This window comes from Furipterus horrens, unplaced genomic scaffold, assembly GCF_987537825.1.
Source record: "Furipterus horrens unplaced genomic scaffold, mFurHor1.1.pri manual_scaffold_11, whole genome shotgun sequence".
NCBI lineage: Eukaryota > Metazoa > Chordata > Mammalia > Chiroptera > Furipteridae > Furipterus > Furipterus horrens.
In genome coordinates, this window is record NW_028327181.1 from 68,879,330 (window position 1) to 68,898,547 (window position 19,218).

The 19,218-nt window shown below is 39.3% G+C and overlaps 1 protein-coding gene across 3 annotated transcripts in view; it reads left to right on the forward strand.

Annotated features, from left to right (window-relative positions):
* Positions 1–1,424: 1,424 nt before the first annotated feature.
* Positions 1,425–19,218, forward strand: part of TRIM37 (tripartite motif containing 37) — a 92,858-nt gene continuing 75,064 nt past the window's right edge. For 2 of the 3 annotated variants that reach the window (XM_090292589.1, XM_090292591.1), the window contains exons 1-4: positions 1,425–1,866; positions 3,461–3,562; positions 13,824–13,864; positions 17,908–18,024. In XM_090292589.1, coding sequence (XP_090148715.1) covers positions 1,828–1,866; positions 3,461–3,562; positions 13,824–13,864; positions 17,908–18,024 — 299 coding nt within the window. In that variant the 5' untranslated portion in view covers positions 1,425–1,827. The remainder of the gene's footprint in view (positions 1,867–3,460; positions 3,563–13,823; positions 13,865–17,907; positions 18,025–19,218) is intronic. The other variant, XM_090292590.1, reaches the window with a different exon arrangement.

Here is a 19,218-nt window from a genome sequence, read left to right on the forward strand (position 1 = left end):
ACATTAAAATGACAACAAACTCACAAATGAATCTAAAACAAAAATATCCAACTAAGCAAACCAGAATAGGAACAGAATCATAGGTATGGGGATCATTAGGAGGGTTATCAGTTGTGAGGTGGAAGGGGGAGAAATGAGGAAATGGTGCAGGGATTAAGAAGCGTAATTGGTTGGTACAAAATAGACGGGGAAGATAATAAGGGTGAACTTACATGCACGGCCCATGAACATGAACTAAAGGGGGTGGGACTGCTGAAGGGAAGGGGGGTACTGAGTGGAGGGGAGCAAAGGGAAAAAAATCGGACTACTGTAACAACATAATCAATAAAATATATTTATAAAATAAAATAAAAAGTCCAAATACTCCCTGACTGGTATGGCTTGGTGGGTTACGCATCATCCTGCAAACAAGTTCTCTGGTTCAGATTCTGGTCAGGGCACATACCTGGGTTGTGGGCCAGGTACCCCATTGAGGGTGTGAATGAGGCAGCCTGGGCTGTTTGTCTCCCTCTTTATCCCTTCCCTTCCCCTCTCTGAAAATGAATAAAATCTTTTTTTTTTTTTAAAAAAGGTCCAAATGCTTTGATACTCAAGAATTTTATAGGTTATTGTTGATTCTCTACATGTGCACTCTAGGTTGGGTGAAGTGTAATAGCTGTTTGCAAACAAACCAGAAAGAAAAAAATTAAATTCGGATTAGGAGTCTGATGCAAGTCCTTCGTCTCACACCTTCAATTCCTGCAATATTTAAGCATGTCCTATACCAGAAAATTGTAGAAAGCAGCCGCCAATATAGGAAAGCTCGATGCAGTTGATACCCACTTGCACTTCGTAGTCTCTTGGCGACAGCGCAGTTCAAGCGGCAAGAAATGCAGGCTGTGGTGTGGCACTTAGATCTACACAACTTATGGTCCCGTTCAGGTACCCCCGAATGAAGAAAAGCCACCGCTCTAGTTTTCGCAGTCTTGAGCTTCGGCAGTCTTAAAAACCTGAGACTCTGGGCTTCCAGAGAAAAAACTACTAGCTAGGAAACCTTTGCACCATGGTTTCGCAAAGGGCGGATCACAAACCACCTGCCAAAATCACCGAGAACGGTTGTTAAAAACGCGGATTTGGTGGGGCCCAAGCCTCTACAATCATGGAGACCGAGTACCTAGGGATGTGGCTCTGGAGTTTGCGTTTCGCACTGGCATTCCTGGTATCTGCAGTCTTTGGCCGGCAAGTTTGAGAGCGGTGAGGCTCCGCCCCTACCCTGGCCACGCCCTCTGCTCCCTGTGTTTTCCCGGAGTGGCCGGCACACAACTGCAGGAGCAAAGCGCCAAATCTCGTGTGCGCTCCGGCACCGCGGGAACTAGGTGCAGCCTCTCCGGGCGCTCTCCTAACGCTGCGTCCTGCGCGCATGCGCTCCGCGCCTCCAGCTGCCCTGGTTACCGTTGGTGTTTGTGAATTCCCTGCGGTGCATTCTTCGCTGGGGACCAGCGCCTCCGGGCTTCTGCAGCGTTTCCGTAGGGCGCGCCCGCCAGTCTGCGTCACGTGGGCCAAGGCTGCCTCGTGGTCCCCAGCGGGCGGTTGAACCGGGAGGAAGGAGCTGCGGCCAACGCTCGCCCTCCCACTGCGTCCTAGGGCGGGCACGCGGATAAAAATGGCGAAGTGGGGGTAGCTGGTGGAGAAGCGATGGGGAGCGCAGGTGGAGCGGTCGTTGGAACCTCCTGACGTGGACACCGGGTTGTTCTCCGCGGCAATTTGAAGTGGCGACCTCGGGCCGGCACTTACTAGGTCTGACCACGGACTCCGTGGGTCACCAAGCCCCGGCAAGAGTCAGAGGCAATGGATGAACAGAGCGTGGAGGTGAGGGGCTTTGAGAATGTTGGTGATTAGTCTGCCCCTGTCACTCGGGGAGGGCTTTTTAGTCAGGGCGCCTGGTCCTAGTTCTCTGGCCCGGCACCCTACTCCGCTGCTCTGGCCGTGGTGAGGGCTGGCCAGGTGCGAAGGACGTGGTGCTTGTTCCGCAGCCCTCTGGTGTCTGTTCTCGGAACGTTCCCGCAGTCAGGTGGTCTCTGCACGGGTGCGCAGTCCCCGCAGGGTTTCTGCAAACTACACCCTCCTCACAGCAAAACTGCAAATTCATTAGGTGGACGTGCCCTTCCACTCGCAACCAGTTCTTGCGAGTTCCTGCGCGATCCTAATCTCCCTCGGAATGGATAATCATTCCTCCCAGCGGTGCATTTTGTAGACTTTTGTCCTTCCTGTGAATGAGGGTATACTCTTACTGTCTCAATTTGGCTGTTGTGTGCCAGAACAACTCTATTCTTTTTATATGACATTTGTAAGCTATGATTTAAAATGTTGTGTGTATTTACGTAAAGGCTAGGAACATTTTTTTTAAAGGATTGGTTATTGGACATAATTGTATAATGTCTAATTTTGAACCTTCCAAATACTAAATAAATTTTTGCTTCTTAGTAAGGGCAACGATGTCACTGGGCACCCCACTTGAAACTAGTTGTCCACGCCTCCCTGCCCCCCCAGCATCTGCACCTTACAGGTTCTTTCTGGCCCAGCAGAGTCATGATTAGACTCCAGTAATTTTCTTCTTAATTTTTTGTATGAAGATATTATAAAGGTTTGATAACTTTACCTTGGTTTTAGGAGAGTTCTATTCTCCTAGAATGGAGTAAAAATAAATGTGAGTACCGCAATAATAAACTTAAAATATGTAATAACTTACATTTAATTATATCTTTTCTTGTCAGTTACTTCCTAAATTGGTTCACATGAGACTTCTTGCAAAGATGAGAAGTTTCTTCTATTTACGTGATCTTTTTGTCTTCACTAAACATTGGTAGTGCTGCCACCAAAAATCTGAGCAGGGGCAGAATCTCAGGCTCAGGTAAATTAGCTACTTGGTTACAGCATCAGGGCAGAAATTCGGATTTCTGGATTCTGAATTTGTTTGTTTCTTGACCAGAGTACACTGCTATTAGAACATACATCTTCTAAAAACTTTTACAATATTATAAAAATAATTCATCCCCCTTGGGGAAATTGCAGAAAAGTAAAAAGTCCATTTGTTCCTTTTTTTCTTACTGTTAAACATAGGCTCCCGCCTCCTCCCGTATCATTGTTTCCTGAAATATTTGCAGTAACTGTAAATTAACTGTGACAGTTTAATTAATATTTGGACGCTTGGGTTAGCCAGATTCTTGCCATTCTAATTAATGCTTCCATGAAAATATTTGTGCATAAGTCTGTCTGTTTGCATGTCACAGCCTTTCCTTAAAATAGAACCATTCATTGTGAAGCTTAGATGTACTCAGGTACCCTGGATCTTGACTGACCAAGTCCTGATATGGAATAAAGTTAAAAGTAAAATTTTATCAAGTGAATTATTTTAAGCATGCTTTATACTCTTGATTCAGTAACCTAATCTGGTGGACTTTACATCTTTTATTATTTTCAGAGCATTGCTGAGGTTTTCCGATGTTTCATTTGTATGGAGAAATTGCGGGATGCCCGCCTGTGTCCTCATTGTTCAAAGCTTTGTTGTTTCAGCTGTATCAGGGTAAGTTTTTTTTTTTTTTTAACATGCATTTAGTTTATGTAAGATATATTGTAAAAATTAATCATTTTCTGTATTTTTTAACATTTTAAAAATTGTTTTTCTATTACAGTTGTCCCATTCTTTCCCCCTGTATTTTTTCTTATTTTAAATTTTGTGTCCTTTTAAAAAATGTCTATATGAATGTTATTTAATAGGAAGACCATCAATGTATATTGCTTAGTACTACGGAGATGAATAATCATCAAGTGATAACTGCCATGAAATGTCTGGAAACCAAAGCTCAATGTAATTTTCATATATTTGTATTATTAAATCACTGCACATTTAACCAGTATTAAACCATTACACATTTAACAAATATTTTCAAAGCACTGGGCTGCTTTGTGTTTGAGGTTGAGGAAGATGAAGATAAATGATGAAGTGCCTGCCCTGAAGGAATTTAAATCTAATTGAGAGAATGGACTTTGTGTTTATATTGAAGAATGTGTACTGTTATAGAGAGGCACTAACAAAATGCTGAGAGACCCAGAGGAGGGAGAGTTCAAACTTGCTTGGTGGGTAAGATCAAAAAAAAAAGTAAAGAATAAAATCATATCTTATAGTTATAAGAGACCTTAGTGATGAATATAATCCAGTGACTTTAAAAATTGAATGTAGATAAACTTCTCAAACAAATTTCAAGGAGGCTTACCAGGTAAGAACTTGTTTTGGTTTTGTATGGGGATTCAATAACACATTTTCAGACCACAGTTGAAAACTGCCCTGCCCACATTACTCTTAGTAGATTATTTTCTTTCTTGAAAAAAACCAAAGCATCTTACATGCTCTTCACCTCAGAATTTCTCTGTGGTTTCTTATTTCTGTCTAAGGAAGATAAATATCCCTTTGTGAAGAGTAGTATCTCTAATATATAAATCATTTGCTTCCAGTCACAGCTAGCAAATGGTGGAGCTGAATTTGAACCCAGGAAGTCTGGCTTGAGAGCCTGTGTTCTTTGCCACTATACCATGTGAAGAAGACCTAGGTTATATACCATGCTAGTTCTCCCACTCATAAACTGAGACTCAGTCTTTCTTAGCCTTGTTTCCTCAGCTATAGGAGGTGGATAACAAGATCTTCACAGGGTGGTTGTGGCATTAGATGAGATAAGCTAAAACTAATTTAGAAACTGTAAAATACTATTTTCTTGTAAAGTGTTACATTGTTGTTAAAATAGCAACTAATGCACATCTCTGTTTTAAAATTTTTTATTGATTTTAGAGAAAGAGAATCTTCAATTTGTTGTTCCCCTTATTTTTTCCTGTCTCCTTTCCTCCTTTCCTTCCTCACCAGAGGACATTTTTTCATTGCTTTGAGAAAGAGGAAGGGAGAGAGAGAGAGAAACATCGATTGCTTCTCTCTTGTAGGCTCCCCACCCGGGGATTGAACTCGCAACCTAGGTATGTGACCCATCCCATTGTATGGGATGATGTTCCAACCAACTGAGCCGCACCAGCCAGGGCCATTGGTTGTTTTCTTGGATGTTCTCTGACTGCAGACCCAACTGCAGCCTTGGTGTATCTGAACAGTATTGCAACAAACTGTGCTACCTGGCCAGGGCCTCGTTGGTTGATACTTGTATATGACATGACTGGGAATCGAACCCCCAACCTTGCTGAATCTGGATGATGCTGTAACCAACTGAGCTACCTTGAGCACTCCTGCCAGGGCGAGGCATATATTTCTTATATATCACTGCTGGCATGCTGTACTCTGAGGTTTCTGGGAAAATTTTATCTACTTTAAGACACTTGATTTACTGTTGCAGGTTTAACTTTCATTTCTGTGAGCGGGGCTCCCAAATTTATTCCTTCAGCATTGACCTATAAATGTCCTCTGATTGTCCTTCCAAGCATCTTCAACTTTCTTCCAGATCAGATTTGTCCAGTTCTTTTCTCAAATTGACTTTTTTGACTTCTTTCTTTTTATTCTATTTTGCCAGTCAACCTTGACATCTCTTACACTGATGGTTTTTAAGTCCTGTCAGTCATCTCCAAGTGTCACTCCTCTCTCTCCTTTCTCTTCCTATTATTACCATCCTAATAGAGAAATACAGACATTATTACCTTGTGCTCAGGTTATTATAGTTATCTTCTAACTGATCTCTCTGTCTTTAATCTTTTCTTATCTCTAGTCTGTTTTGTATCCCGCTGCCATATTGATGTTTTCCAGTGATGTCATGTTTTCCCTTCCATGCCTGTGAGATTTATTGCCTGAAGGATAAAGTCCAAGAATGTTACCCTTGTGGTCAGATCATTTGGATAAAATGGTTCTAATGTTTCTTTCTAGGGCTGTCTTGATTCTTGAAGGTACTCTTCATTTGTTTATTCATCAAATATTAATTGCATGCCTACTTGAAGTTAGGCATTGACTTCCCAAGGAGTTGACTCAGTTGTTGGGATACAGACAGACAAGTGAGTAGATATATGTTAGATACCAATAAGTGCTATTAAGAAAATTGAAACTGAGTAAGGGTTTAGAGCAGGGACACTGAGGAGGGCAGCGGCAGGTTGGTGGCTGTTGTGGATAGGGTTGTGGGGGAAGGTCCCTTTGAGGAGTTGACATTTGAGCAGAGACCAGAATGAAATATGGGAGTGTTGTGAATATCTAGGGGGAGAAAATCCCAGGCAGAGAGATTAGAAGGGACAGAGGCCTTGAGAAAGAAGTGTGCTTAGCGTGTTGAGAAATAACAAAGAAGCCAGTGTAGCTGGAGCAAAATGGACAGAGGAAGAGTAGAAGAGGAGATGAGTTTAGAGATGTTGTGAAGGGCCTTGGTAAAGACCTTGGAGTTTATTTTAAGTGTGATGGCAGTCATTGAAATTTTCTGAGTGATATAATGTAAATTTTTAGAAACTGCCACTCTGGTCCCTGTGTGGAAAGTGGACTGTCAGCAGTTGGGAGAGGAAGTGAGGCAATCCTTTAGGATATGCTTTATTAGTGAAAGGTGAAGTGTGGGTTAGACTAGAATGGTAATAGTAGAGGTTGTGAAAATAGTGCCATCCTGGATGTGTTTTGAAGGTAGAGCTTACAGATGGTATGTGAGGAAGTGGATAGCATCTGGATGGTATAAACGGTGTTCCATTCTGAGGTAGAAAAACCTTGGGGAGGAGCAGATTTGGGTAGGCTCTAGATGTAAAAGTTTTGTTTTTAAATATATGGAGTTTATGCCCTGGCCAGGTATTCAGTTGTTTAGAGCATCATGCCGATTTGCCAAGGATGTGAGTTTGGTCCCTGGTTAGGGCACATACAAGAAGCAGCCAACAAATGCGTAAATGAGGGGAATAACAAATCAATGTCTCCCCCCGCCTTCTTCTCTTTCTCTAAAATCAAGAAAAAAAAAGTTAACTTTAAATATATGAAGTTTGAAGTGTTCATTATACATCTAACAGGAGATGTTGACAGTTGGAAATATGACTCTGGAGTGTGGAAGGGGACTTTGGAGAGATTGAATTGTTAGCATAGAAATAGTATTTAAAGCCAGGGGGTTGGTTGAGCTCACCAGATTACCTCCTGTAGGAAGATATTTTCAGGTCCGAACTGTGGGTTGCTCACATTTAGAGGTCAGAGGAGGAGGCAGATTCAGCAAAGGATGACAAGAAGGAGCAATGAGTGAGGCATCACAGAATTCAAGTGAGAAGCATGTTTGAAGAGGAGTAAGGTAGCTGTGCCATATGGTTCTGGGCTGGAAATTGACCATTGGACCTAAGAATGGGTGGGTCATCGGTGGTGACCTTGATGTGTAGTTTTAGTGGGAAGAGGGGGAACAGAAACTTGCTGGCAGAGAACGGGAGGAGTGAGACAGCAAGTATGAAGAGCTCAGAACTTCGTAGTAAGTAAAGGGGAGCAATAAGGCTGTGGTTTGAAGGCGGTGTTGAGAGTCAACATTTCCCCCCATTTTTGGAGAAGTTTTATATCTTGCTTTGATTGAACCAGTAAACAGAATAATTAATGATGCTGGAGAGACGGGGGGATAATTACAGGAGAAAAGTCCTTGAGAAGCTGGGCACTCCACCCAACCAAGTTGTAATATTCATTTTGATGCCTTCTCTTCTTTCATCCCATCTCTGTTCACTTGACTATGGAAATTTAACTGTCTGTGAAAGGACAGATACTCGTGCCCAGACCCATGAATAAGCATGTCCAAAGTCACCGAGTAGTTGGTGACAGACCAGGATTGGACTCCCATTCCAGTGCTCTACGCATGACTCTGGTGTGCCCAGGCACGCGCACACACACACACACACACACACACACACATACACATACCCCCCCCCCTCAAAAGGTGGGAACATTGTTTTCAGGCCAGATCTCCTTTAATTATCTAACTACACTTAGTTGATTCTTTCTTATTATCAGTTCCTTTTTATTTGTATTTATATCCCCGCTCTCTTTGTCCCTGCAGTTCTCATTGTTTTTAGTTTTCGGGTTTTTTTTTTTTTTGACTTCTTGGTTTTCAACAAGTAGCATTTTTATGTTTGCCTATAATTATTGACTTCCTTTTGTTTTTAATTTTGCAGCCTTTTTAAAATTAGGTATGATTGACAATAAATTGCACATATTTAAAGTGTATGGTTTGATAAGTTTTGACAAATGTGTATACCTGAGAAACCATCACCACAGTTGAGATGGTGAAAACACCTGCATTCCTCCAAAGTTTCTTTGTGCCTTTTGGTAATGCCTCCTCCTGCTTGTCTTGTTCCCAGGGAACCTCTATCTGCTTTCTGCCACTATAGATGAGTTTGGATTTTCTGGAATTTTATACAAATGGAATCTTAGAATATGTACTCTTATGTATCTCTTTTGTTTGTTTTATACTCAGCAAAATTATTTTGATATTTATCTACATCATGTGTGTCCACAGTATTCCTTTTTATTGGTCTGTAGTAGCATTGTGCTGTGTGCATATGCCATAATTTGTTTATCCAGTCACCTGTTTTTGTTTTATATGAGGTATAATTGACATATAAAACGTCTCATTGGTTTCAGATGTACAACACATTTTTAGATTTGGTATATGTATATGTTGCAAGATGACTACTAAATCTAGGTAACATCTGTCAGCATATATAGTCAAAGTTTTTTTTCTTGTGATGAGGACTTTTGAGATCTGTTTCTTAGCAATTTACAAATCTGCAGTATAATATTATTAACTATAGTTACCATACTTTACACATCCACTTGCTGATGGATACATGGGTTGCTTTTTAGTTTTTGGCATTTACATAGAAAACTACTATGAACATTTATATACCAGTCTTTGAATGGACTTAAGTTTGCATTTCTTTTGGGTAAATGATTACAAGTGGAATGTCTAGATCTTATGGTAGATGTGTGCTTAACTGTTTTAACAAATTGTCAGACTGTCTTCTAAAATAGTTGTATCATTTTACATTCTCACCAGCAGTTTATGATAGTTCCAGTTCTTCCACATTAATGCCAACACTTGTTTTTTTCAGTCTTGATTTTTAGCCATTCTCATAGGTATGTAGTGGTACCTCAACTTTCCCCCTAAGATCAGGGAAAAGATAAGGATGTCTACTTTTATTACTTCTATCTATTACCTTCTCTCCCAACCCCTGGTACCTACTATTTTTCCTGTCTCTATGAATTGGACTAGTAAGTACCTCATAGAAATTCGATCATATAATATTTGTTCCTTTGCATTTATTTGTGTACTCTCTATTGCTTTCTATTTCTGTCCTATCTGAGCACCAAACTGATGATTACTGTAGCTTTGTCGTAAATTGAAATCAGGAAATTCAACATAGTTTTGGCTATTTGGGGTCCATTGAGATTCTTTTGAATTTTAGATTAGGTTTTTTTACTTCTGTAAAAAGCACCATTGGGATTTTGATAGGAATTGCATTGAGTCTGTAGATTGCTTTGGGTAGTATTGTCATCATAATAATATTAATTTTGAAATCCATGAGTATGGGGTGTCTTTTCATTTATTTAGGACTTCTTTAATATCTTAATTTTCTTTCAGCAGTATTTTGTAATTTTCCACCTATAAATATTTCAGTCTTGGCTAAATTTATTCCCATGTATTTTCCTCTTTTTGATGCTATTGTAAATGTATTGTTTTCTTAATTTCCTCTTTGACTCTTCTTTGCTAGTGTGTGGAAATGCAAGTGTTTTTTATTTGTTGATTTCTATATCCTGCAACTTTGGTGAATTTATTAGTTTTAACAGTTTCTCGTGAAATCTAGGGTTGTCTACATAGAAGATCATGTCATCACAAACAAATGATTTTTACTTTTCTATTTTGGATACTTTTATTTACTTTTCTTGCTTAATTGCTCTGGTTCAAATTTTAGTATTATATTGATTAGAAGTGTTGAAAGCAGGTGTCCTTGTCTTTTCCCTAGTCTTAGGGAAAAGTTTTCAGTCTAACCATTGAATATGATGTTTACTGTGGGTTTTTAAAATAAGGGCTTATTAAGTTGAGAAAGTTTCCTTCTGTTTTTCTTGAGTGCTTTTTTTTCATGAAAGGATACTGGATTTAGTCATATGTCTTTTCTGTATCAGTTGAGAGGATCATATGTCTTTTACCCTTCATTTTATTATGTGCTGTGTTCCACTGAATGATTTTTGTATGTTGAACTGTCAGTGAATTCTAGGAATAAATTCCACTTGGTCATGGTGTATAATCAAGGAGACTTGAGCTAAGTCACTTGTCTGGTGTCGTGTGGTTAGGATTCAGACTGAAGTCTGAATACTATCTGAAGCTTGTGATTCTTCCATTTGATGGGGAGAAATTAATTATTTAGTTGAATGTGGACGAAATGCTATTTTTTTAATAATGTGCATTAATATTGTTCACTGGTTCTTACCTTTGGTTTTGGTTTGGGAGAAACATTGTTTTTCCCAAAGTATTAAAATTGCCATATTTATTTTTTGATTAAGTGAGATTGTAGAATACAAGGTAAAAATGCCACATATATACAGAGAAGGGAAAAGTCACCAGCTTGGGATAGGCAGGGAAGTTTTATGGGTATAATCACTGGACATTCCCATGTGACAACATATGGAGGGAAGGAAGGACTGTCTAAGCAGGTACACAGACTTGATGCCGAAAGTTGGATACAAGGTCTTTCCAGAAGGTATCCAGCCATGTAATATGAAAAATAGAGACATTCATTGAGGAAGATGCAAGATACAAACAACATTGTACATAAGACCATCCTAGGTGCCCTTCAAAGTAGGCACCTGGGGACCTCACATAGTTCTCCCAACTACCACCAGCTGCCGCATCGTATTTTCCTGAATATCATCTACAGTCTGAAATCTCTTCCCTTTCAAAGGTGATTTTAGCTTTGGGAAAAGCCAGGAGTTGCTGCCAGTCACCAGTCACCCATAGCTGCGGCCTTCTGAAGCATCCAGAGAGTTTCCAGGAGGAATGTTCAAGCTTAATGCAAAATTTGATGCAGATTCGTTGCTCTTACTTGCTCAGTCATTGTGAAAGTGATGGCCATTCAACAGTAGGCGTGCTCACTCAGTGGCTTGTACCGCCCCCGCTGACTAGTGCAGTGAGGTCACCATTGTTCATGCATGTGCATTCCAATTAACACATATGTATTCCAGTCCACTCTCCTTAGCTGTCAGGTTACATTGATGTCATGCAAACCGTTCTCTTATATTAACAGTGGCTGGACTTTTTCCAGACAGACCTTGTTCATTGCAGCAATAAGCCTGTTTGGAAGGGAGGAGCATCTTAAAAAATAAACTGGTCATTCCCTATCACGGTCCCAACCTTCATGAGCTGATAGCGTAGCACAGGAGGGGGACCATAAGCACAATGAAGAGGTAAGTATAGGTTGCTGTGGTAGAGCAATGGTATCTAACATAGTCTGCAGAGACTCAGGGAAAGCTTTCTGTAGGAAATGACGTATGAACTAAAATTGAAAGGATGAGTAGAAATAAAGCAGTTGAAGAGAGGTATTGACAAATTTATTTGAGAGATACTCAATAAATTTAAAAGCTTAATTTTGCTGGATTCTCTAGAATGAGGTAGAAGTTGATGCTAGGGAGGTGTGGGCTGAGAGCAGCCATGGAGGGGCTGTGACTTTAGCAGAGTATTGTTTCAGGGGAAGAAACTTGACCCAAATCTTGTTTTATCCAAGGGCCTGAAGAAATAGTTTTCAATATTAAGAATGGAGGAATCCCTTTCCATGTGTTTTTCTTCCTTCCTTCCTCCCTCCCTCCCTCTCTTTCTTTCTTTCTTTCCTCCTTTTTGTAGCTTGCTTTATTTATCTATTTTATCTTTTCCCTCTTGTCTTTAATTTTTATGTTTAAGGTTTCCTTGGGACTTACATTTCTGAGTAAATTAGTTGACTTTAGGGAAAAGCTGATGTCCTTTATAGAAGTACATAGGGATAAACAGATGTCATATACTGGGAATACATAGGTATAGGAATACATAGTTGCTCATTTACCTCTGAACCTATTTACCAGACTCTTTTAAAAAATATTTTATTTATGTGTTTTAGAGAGAAGGGAAGGTAGAGACAAAGAGAGGCAGAAAAACATCAAAGGAACCTAATGAACAAAATAAACTAATCAGCAAATACAGCCAGAACATGAACAGACTGACAGCGACCAGATGGGAGGTGGGAGAGGGGTAAGGATGAGAAGAAGGGGAAGGGACTAATCAAGGAACATGTAGAATGATCCTTGGACATGAACAACAGGGTGGGGATTGACTGTAGGAGTGGGGGTTGGTTTGGGCTGGACAGGGGGTGGCAAAGAGGGAAAAAATGGGGACAACTGTAATAGGATAACTAAGATATTTTTTAGGAAAAGAAACATCGATTGCTTGCTCTTGCACGCACCCCAACCGTGGACCAGGCCTGCAACCCAGGCATGTGCCCTGAGTGGGAATCAAACTGGCGACCTTTGGCTTTGTGGGGTGACACTCAATCATCTGAGCCACAGCAGCCAGGGCCTATTGACCATAAAGTTATTGTTATTGGAAAAGTATTCAGAAAACCTTCAAAAATATATTTTTTAATTGAATGTGCTGTTACAGTTATCTCAATTTTTCCTCTTTGTCCTCCTCCAATCAGCTCCCCCCACCCTTCTTAGGCAGTCCCCCCACCATTGTTCATGTCCATTGCTCATGCGTACAAGTTTTGTGGCTACTTCATTTCCTGTGTTATAGTTTACATCCCATGGCTTTTCTGTGACTACCAATTTATACTTCTTAATCCCCTCGCCTCTACACCCATCATCCCCTCCCCATCTGGTAACCATCAAATGCTCTTCGTGTCCATGATTCTGTCTCTGTTCCTCTTGTTTGCTTAGCTTGGCTTTTAGATTCAATTGTTGATAAGTATGTATGTGTTTATTGCCATTTTATTATTCATAGTTTTGATATTCCTTTTCTTAAATAAGTCCCTTTACATGTCATATATAATGGATTGGTGATGATGAACTCCTTTAGTTTTTTCTTGTCTGGGAAGCTCTTTATCTGCCTTTCGATTCTAATTTGCTGGGTAGGGCAATCCTGGCGTAGGTCTCTTCAGAAAGTCCTAGCATCTTTGTGTATGGTGTGATATTGCTCCCTATCCAGTAATAATTAAAACAATTAAGTTAATAGAATTTGAGATTTAAGAGACATTTTATAATTAAAAGGTTTTGTAAAATCTTTTTATAATTATGAGGAAACAAAGTTATATAGATGTTTAAGTTACTGAACTGTGAATGCATAAGACATAAAAAAGGTTTTACTATATTGCTGATCCATATTTTAGGTCTAATTTATATGTGTATAAATGCATGTACTTTAAAATTAGATTGCTTTTCTAAAAAGGAAAGTACCTGAAACTTCCTCAGGATTTTAGGGGGAGTTAGTTAGAAGTACATCACCCCGGTGTGTTATGTTTGGAGATGGCAGTGACAGTACCATTATTTTTCTGAAGATTATGCACATCTTCCCTGTGAGACCCAAGTAGTCATAGGATCGCTTCCTTTCCTATGAAACAGTAGCTTCTTAACTATTTTGGAATGAGTTCCATCTCTGGAAGGTTTGTCCTGGTCACAGTGATAATGAGAGGAAGAGGGTTGTTTAACTATTTCTACAACATAAGTATCTCTGTCATTAATGCAAGCACTAGAGAGTTAAACTCATTAAATTTGGTAGATAAGTATTCAATATGTACACATTAAAGTAATGGTGTTTCTATAATTAAAATCTTTTTTGTTTGTTTGTTTTCCTCTTCAGCGCTGGTTGACAGAGCAGAGAGCTCAGTGTCCTCATTGCCGGTAAGTGTTTTGCTATGATTATTTGTGAATTTGGAAAAATAATAAGGTGATAGGGTTGGAGTGTTCTGAAGCATTAATAAAATTTTTTCTGTAGTCTGCTGCATTTCTCCTCTGTAAATACAGCTGAAAAGAAATCTTTATAGATATGGCAGTGCAAACTAATTTATCTTACTTAGAATTATGTAGAATGCATTATATTGTTTACTTTCTTTTACAAAATCATGTGTAACTTCTTAACGTACCTTTTATTTTTCTAACCTTTTATAATGAAAAAAATTAAAAAGGCTTCTGGTTTAAAGAATCTTGATAGTATAATTATGAAACAAAAAGTCTTCTGATTCTGTTTCTCCCTTCCTAATCTTTTCATGAAATAACACTTTCAGATGAAATTGTTGGGTTTGGTGTCGATTTTTCTAGACATTTTTCTGTGTTTCTACTGATATGTATACATATAATTTTTCCCTACAAAAATGATAAAATACTGTTGTGCTTTTTGCTTTTTAAATGAAAAATGTGGTGGTACCTTTTTTTTTTCTCTTTTTTTAAAAGTATATTTTATTATGTTGTTAGAGTAGTCCCAATTTTTTCCCTTTGCTTGCCTCTGCCCAGTACCCCTCCTTCCCTCCAGGAATCCCACCCCCCTTAGTTCATGTCCATGGTCGTGCATATAAGTTCTTTGGCTTCACTCTTACCTATATTATTCTTAACTTCCCCCAGTCTATTTTGACCAACCAGTTATGCTCGTTAATCCCTGCACCATTTCCCCATTTCTCCCCTTTCTCCTCCCAGCTGGTAACCCTCCAGATGATCCCCATACCTATGATTCTGTTCCTATTCTTGTTTGCTTAGTTGGATTTTGTTTTTATTTTTTAGATTCAGTTGTTAATAGTTGTGAGTTTGTTGTCATTTTAATGTTCATAATTTTGATCTTTTTCTTAAGTCCCTTTGACATTTCATATAATAATGGCTTGGTGATGATGAACTCCTTTAGCTTTACCTTGTCTGGGAAGCACTTTGTTTGCCCTTCCATTCTAAATGCTAGCTTTGCTGGATAGTGTAATCTTGGTTGTAAGTCCTTGCTTTTCATCACATTGAATACTTCTTGACAACCCTTTCTTTCCTGCAAAGTTTCTTTTGAGAAATCAGCCGATAGTCTTATAGGCAACCCTTTGTAGGTAACTGTGCTTTTCTCTTGCTGCTATTAAGATTCTCTCTTTATCTTTAACCTTTGCCATTTTAATTATGATGTGTCTTGGTGTGGTCCTCTTTGGTTCTAGCTTGTTTGGGACTCTCTGTGCTTCCTAGACTTGTATGTCTATATCCTTCACCAAATTTGGGGATTTTTCCTTCATTATTTTCTCACATAAGCTTTCAAGTTCTTGCTCTTCCTCTTCTGGCACCCCTGTGGTTTAGATGCTGGCATGTTTAAAGTTGTCCCCCAGTTTCCTTTTTTCTTCATTCTATACTGGTCAGCTTTTTTCCTTAGGTTCCAAATTATTGACTTGAACGCGTTTCCTTCCCTTCACCATCATTTTTGTATGGATTTTCCTTTGTTTCATTTAGCATATCCTTCACTTCTTCCCTTATGTGTTTGCCATACTCAAGCATATCTATCAAGCCTGTGAGCATCTTTATCACCAGTGTTTGAACTTGGCGTCTGTTAGGTTGGCTATCTCCTTTTCTGTTAAGTTGGCTATCTCTTCATTGCTTGATTCTCCCACTGGAACCTTGATCCATTCTGTCTTTTGGGCCATACTTCTCTGTTTCCTTATCTTGACAGGCTCCTGTGTTTGTTTGCCTCCATGTCTTAGGTAGAGATGTCGCACCTATTAGGTTGTAAGGGGCGGAGCCTTAGGGATTCGTCAGTACTGGGTGACCTGTTTCACCATGTTGTGGCACTGTATGTGGGGGAGGGGTCTGAAAGGGAACAGTTTTCTTGCCCAGCACTTGCCCCTTTTCCAGGCACTTCTCCCACATCCATATGGAACTGGCGCTTCTCTAGCTGTTGCCCTGGCTATTGTTCTGAGAGTGGGTGGGTCTGCAGATGTTATAGGACCATGGGGGCCTTTAAACAAGTGGAATCTGCTGAGGGACCAGCAGTTTCTGCCTCCACTCCAACCCCCAGTGGTTTGCACATTCAGAAGCAATGAGGCTTTTATTTTTCCTGGTGCTGGGACTGTGAGCTGTGTGTTCTGGTCTGGTCTGGTGCTGGGAGTGCTCCCCAGGTGTCCCTCCCAACTTTTTAAAACATGTGACTGTGCTTTCTGCTGGCCCACTGCTGCCACCGCTGCTTCCACCGCTGCTTCCACCACCACACTACATCCTCTCTAGCCTGGCTTAGCCCCTCTTTCCTCTCTGGATAAGTATTTCTTTTTTATATCTCTGTTTGTTCGACTTCTGTGCAGCTTGATTTTCTGGAACTTCTGGTTTTCTCTAGTTTTGAGGTAGTTGTATTCCTTCTTAGTTGTAGAGGGAGACGCAGCGTGTCTGTCTAGGCTTCCATCTTGGCTGGAAATAGGTGGTACCTTTCTTGATGTACACATACGTCTTTAAAAAAATTTTTTTGCATAACTTGTTACGTGACCATACGTTGATTTACTTATGTTTATATTGAGAGACATTTAGATTGCTTCCACTTTTAGTTATTGCAAATAATGTTGCCAGATTGCACTGAAGGATATTTTTTAACATTTTACATTCCTAGTAGAAAATATGAAAGTCCCTTTTCCTCACATTTCTATGAATACTGTCTATTATCAATGTTATCATTTTAAAAAATACATAATTTATTTTTAGAGAGTGTGGAAGGGAGGGAGAAAGAGAAGGTGAGAAACATCAATGTGAGAAACTTCCATCAGTTGCCTCTCTTTCGTGCCTCAACCAGGGACCAAACCTCCCACCCAGGCATGTGCCCTGACTAGGAATCAAACTGGCAGCCTTTCGCTTTGCGGAATGACACCCAACCAGTTGAGCCACACCAGTCAGGGCAACCTACCATTGTTTTGGTCATTCTGCTAAGTGAAAAATTGTATCTCATTTTAAATGTTTTTTAAAAAATGATTAAAACTGAGCATCTTTAGAGATATTTTTCGACATTTAAATTTCTTTTTTTCTTAAACTACCTCTTCACATCTTTTGCCCATTTTTCTTCATGTATTATCGTTTCATATTCACTTTTAAGAAGAACTGCACAATCAAATGGAACTCTGTAATGATGGAAATGTTTTATAACTTTGCTGCCCACTCTGTTAGCTACACGTGGCAATCGAGCACGTGAAATATGTCTGGCGTAACTGTGTAATGAAATTTATTTTTATTTTATTTTAATTATTTTGAATTTTATTGTGTTTTAATGAATTTATTTATCCTCACCTGAGGACATTTTTTCATTGCTTTTAGAGATAGAGGAAGGGAGAGGGAGAGAAAGAAAGACAGAAGAGGAAGGAGGGAGGGGAGAGAAAGAAAGAAACATTGATGTGAGAAACATTGATTGGTTGGTTCCCTTTCCTATGTGCACCGTCTGTGGGATGGCATTCCAATCAACTGAACCATACTGGCCAGGGCTAATCTGAATTTTAAATAGTCATATATGGCTAGTGGCTATCATTTTGGACAGTATAGCTTTAGACTAAGGAATTAAGACTTCAATCTGTAATCTGAATTGCCGGTTTTTTTTGTTGAGTTTTTTGTTTTTTTTTGCAAATGATACATTAACATAAAAATACATTGCAAAACATAGTTTTTTTGTCTTTGTTATCATAATGGTAATATAAGTATGGATGATTGTGAGCTCTATTGTGAGGAATGTGTTTTTCCTTAATTAATAATTTCTCTTTTTTCGAGCTTTATTGAGATACATTGTAACTGAAAAAAATTGTAGGGTATTTAAAGTTATGATTTGATATATGTATATATTGTAAGAGGATCCCCGTCCATCAAGTTCATTAACAGAGCCATCACTTCACATATTTACCTTTAGAATGTGTTTATTGTAGAAAATAATCTCAAATTCTTTAAAGTATGTGTATGTATCTTCTCTCCAGCGCTCCACTCCAGCTACGGGAGCTAGTAAACTGTCGCTGGGCAGAAGAAGTAACACAGCAGCTCGATACTCTCCAGCTCTGCAGTCTCAACAAACATGAAGAAAATGAAAAGGACAAGTATGTCTTTGATTTCTCTGTTTAAGTATTTGATAGATTGTGTTAGTTATTTTAATGAAACTATAGAAAGACTTTTTATTTTATTTTTATATATTTTTTAGTTTTGTAGGGAAGCACAATTACTATCTGGAAAGATCATTCAAACTTTTTTTAATCCTTGCCAAAGGACTTATTTTTATTGCTTTTAGAGAGAGAGGAAGTGGGGGGAAAAAAAGAGAAACATCCATCAGTTGCCTTCTCGTATGTGCCCTGACTGGAGACTGAACCAACAAACCCTGACCAGGGATTGAACTGGCAGCCTTTCAATCGATGCTCCAACCAACTGAGCCACACTGGTCAGGGTGATGCTTCTTTTATCAGAGCCTTTAATAAAAGCAGTGGAACTGCCACAGTTGCTAATGCTAATTTCTTTTCTTTGCCCCTTAATGCCTATTGGCTTCCCTTGGGTTTGCTGAAGGTGCCTATAGGTCATTACTTAGAATTGTTCCGATAAATTTTCTATGTTTTTAAAGTTATAGCCTAAATTAGATGGTGTGGAAATCATTCTAAATATGCTTCCAGAAAGCAACTAATATACTGTTTCTTCATACTTTTATTAATTTTCTCTTTGATACTTAGATTACTTGTAAATCAGAATAAAATGTAGACCTGTATAGATATTTTTCTCTAAGCTCAGTGTACTTCAGTGATGAGCAGAACAAAGGAAACACTATCTCTTTTAAAGGCAAGAGAAAACTTAAAAGAAAAATCTTTTTATTGTGGTAAAATGCACATAACATAAAATTTACTGTCTTAACTTTTTTAAGTGTACAGCTCAGTAGCGTCGAGTATGCTCACACTGTCACACAACTGATCTTCACCAGGGCTGCCATAACAGAATAGCACAGACCGGGTAGCTTAAACAGTGTAAGTTTACTTTCTCACAGTTTTGGAGGCGGGAAGGAAGTCCAAGGTCAAGGTATTATCATGTTTGGTTTCTGGTGAGACCTCTCTCCTCGACTTGGATGAGGCCTTTTCTCTCTGTGTCCTTATGTGGCGTTTTTGCTCTGTGTATACACTTCTGGCATCTTTCTTTTCTTGTCAGGACGTCAGTCCTGTTGGCTTAGGCCTTCACGCTTATGGCCTCATTTAACATCCTTAAAGACCCCTTTTCCAAGTACAGTTACATCATGACCTTCGACATAGGAATGTGGG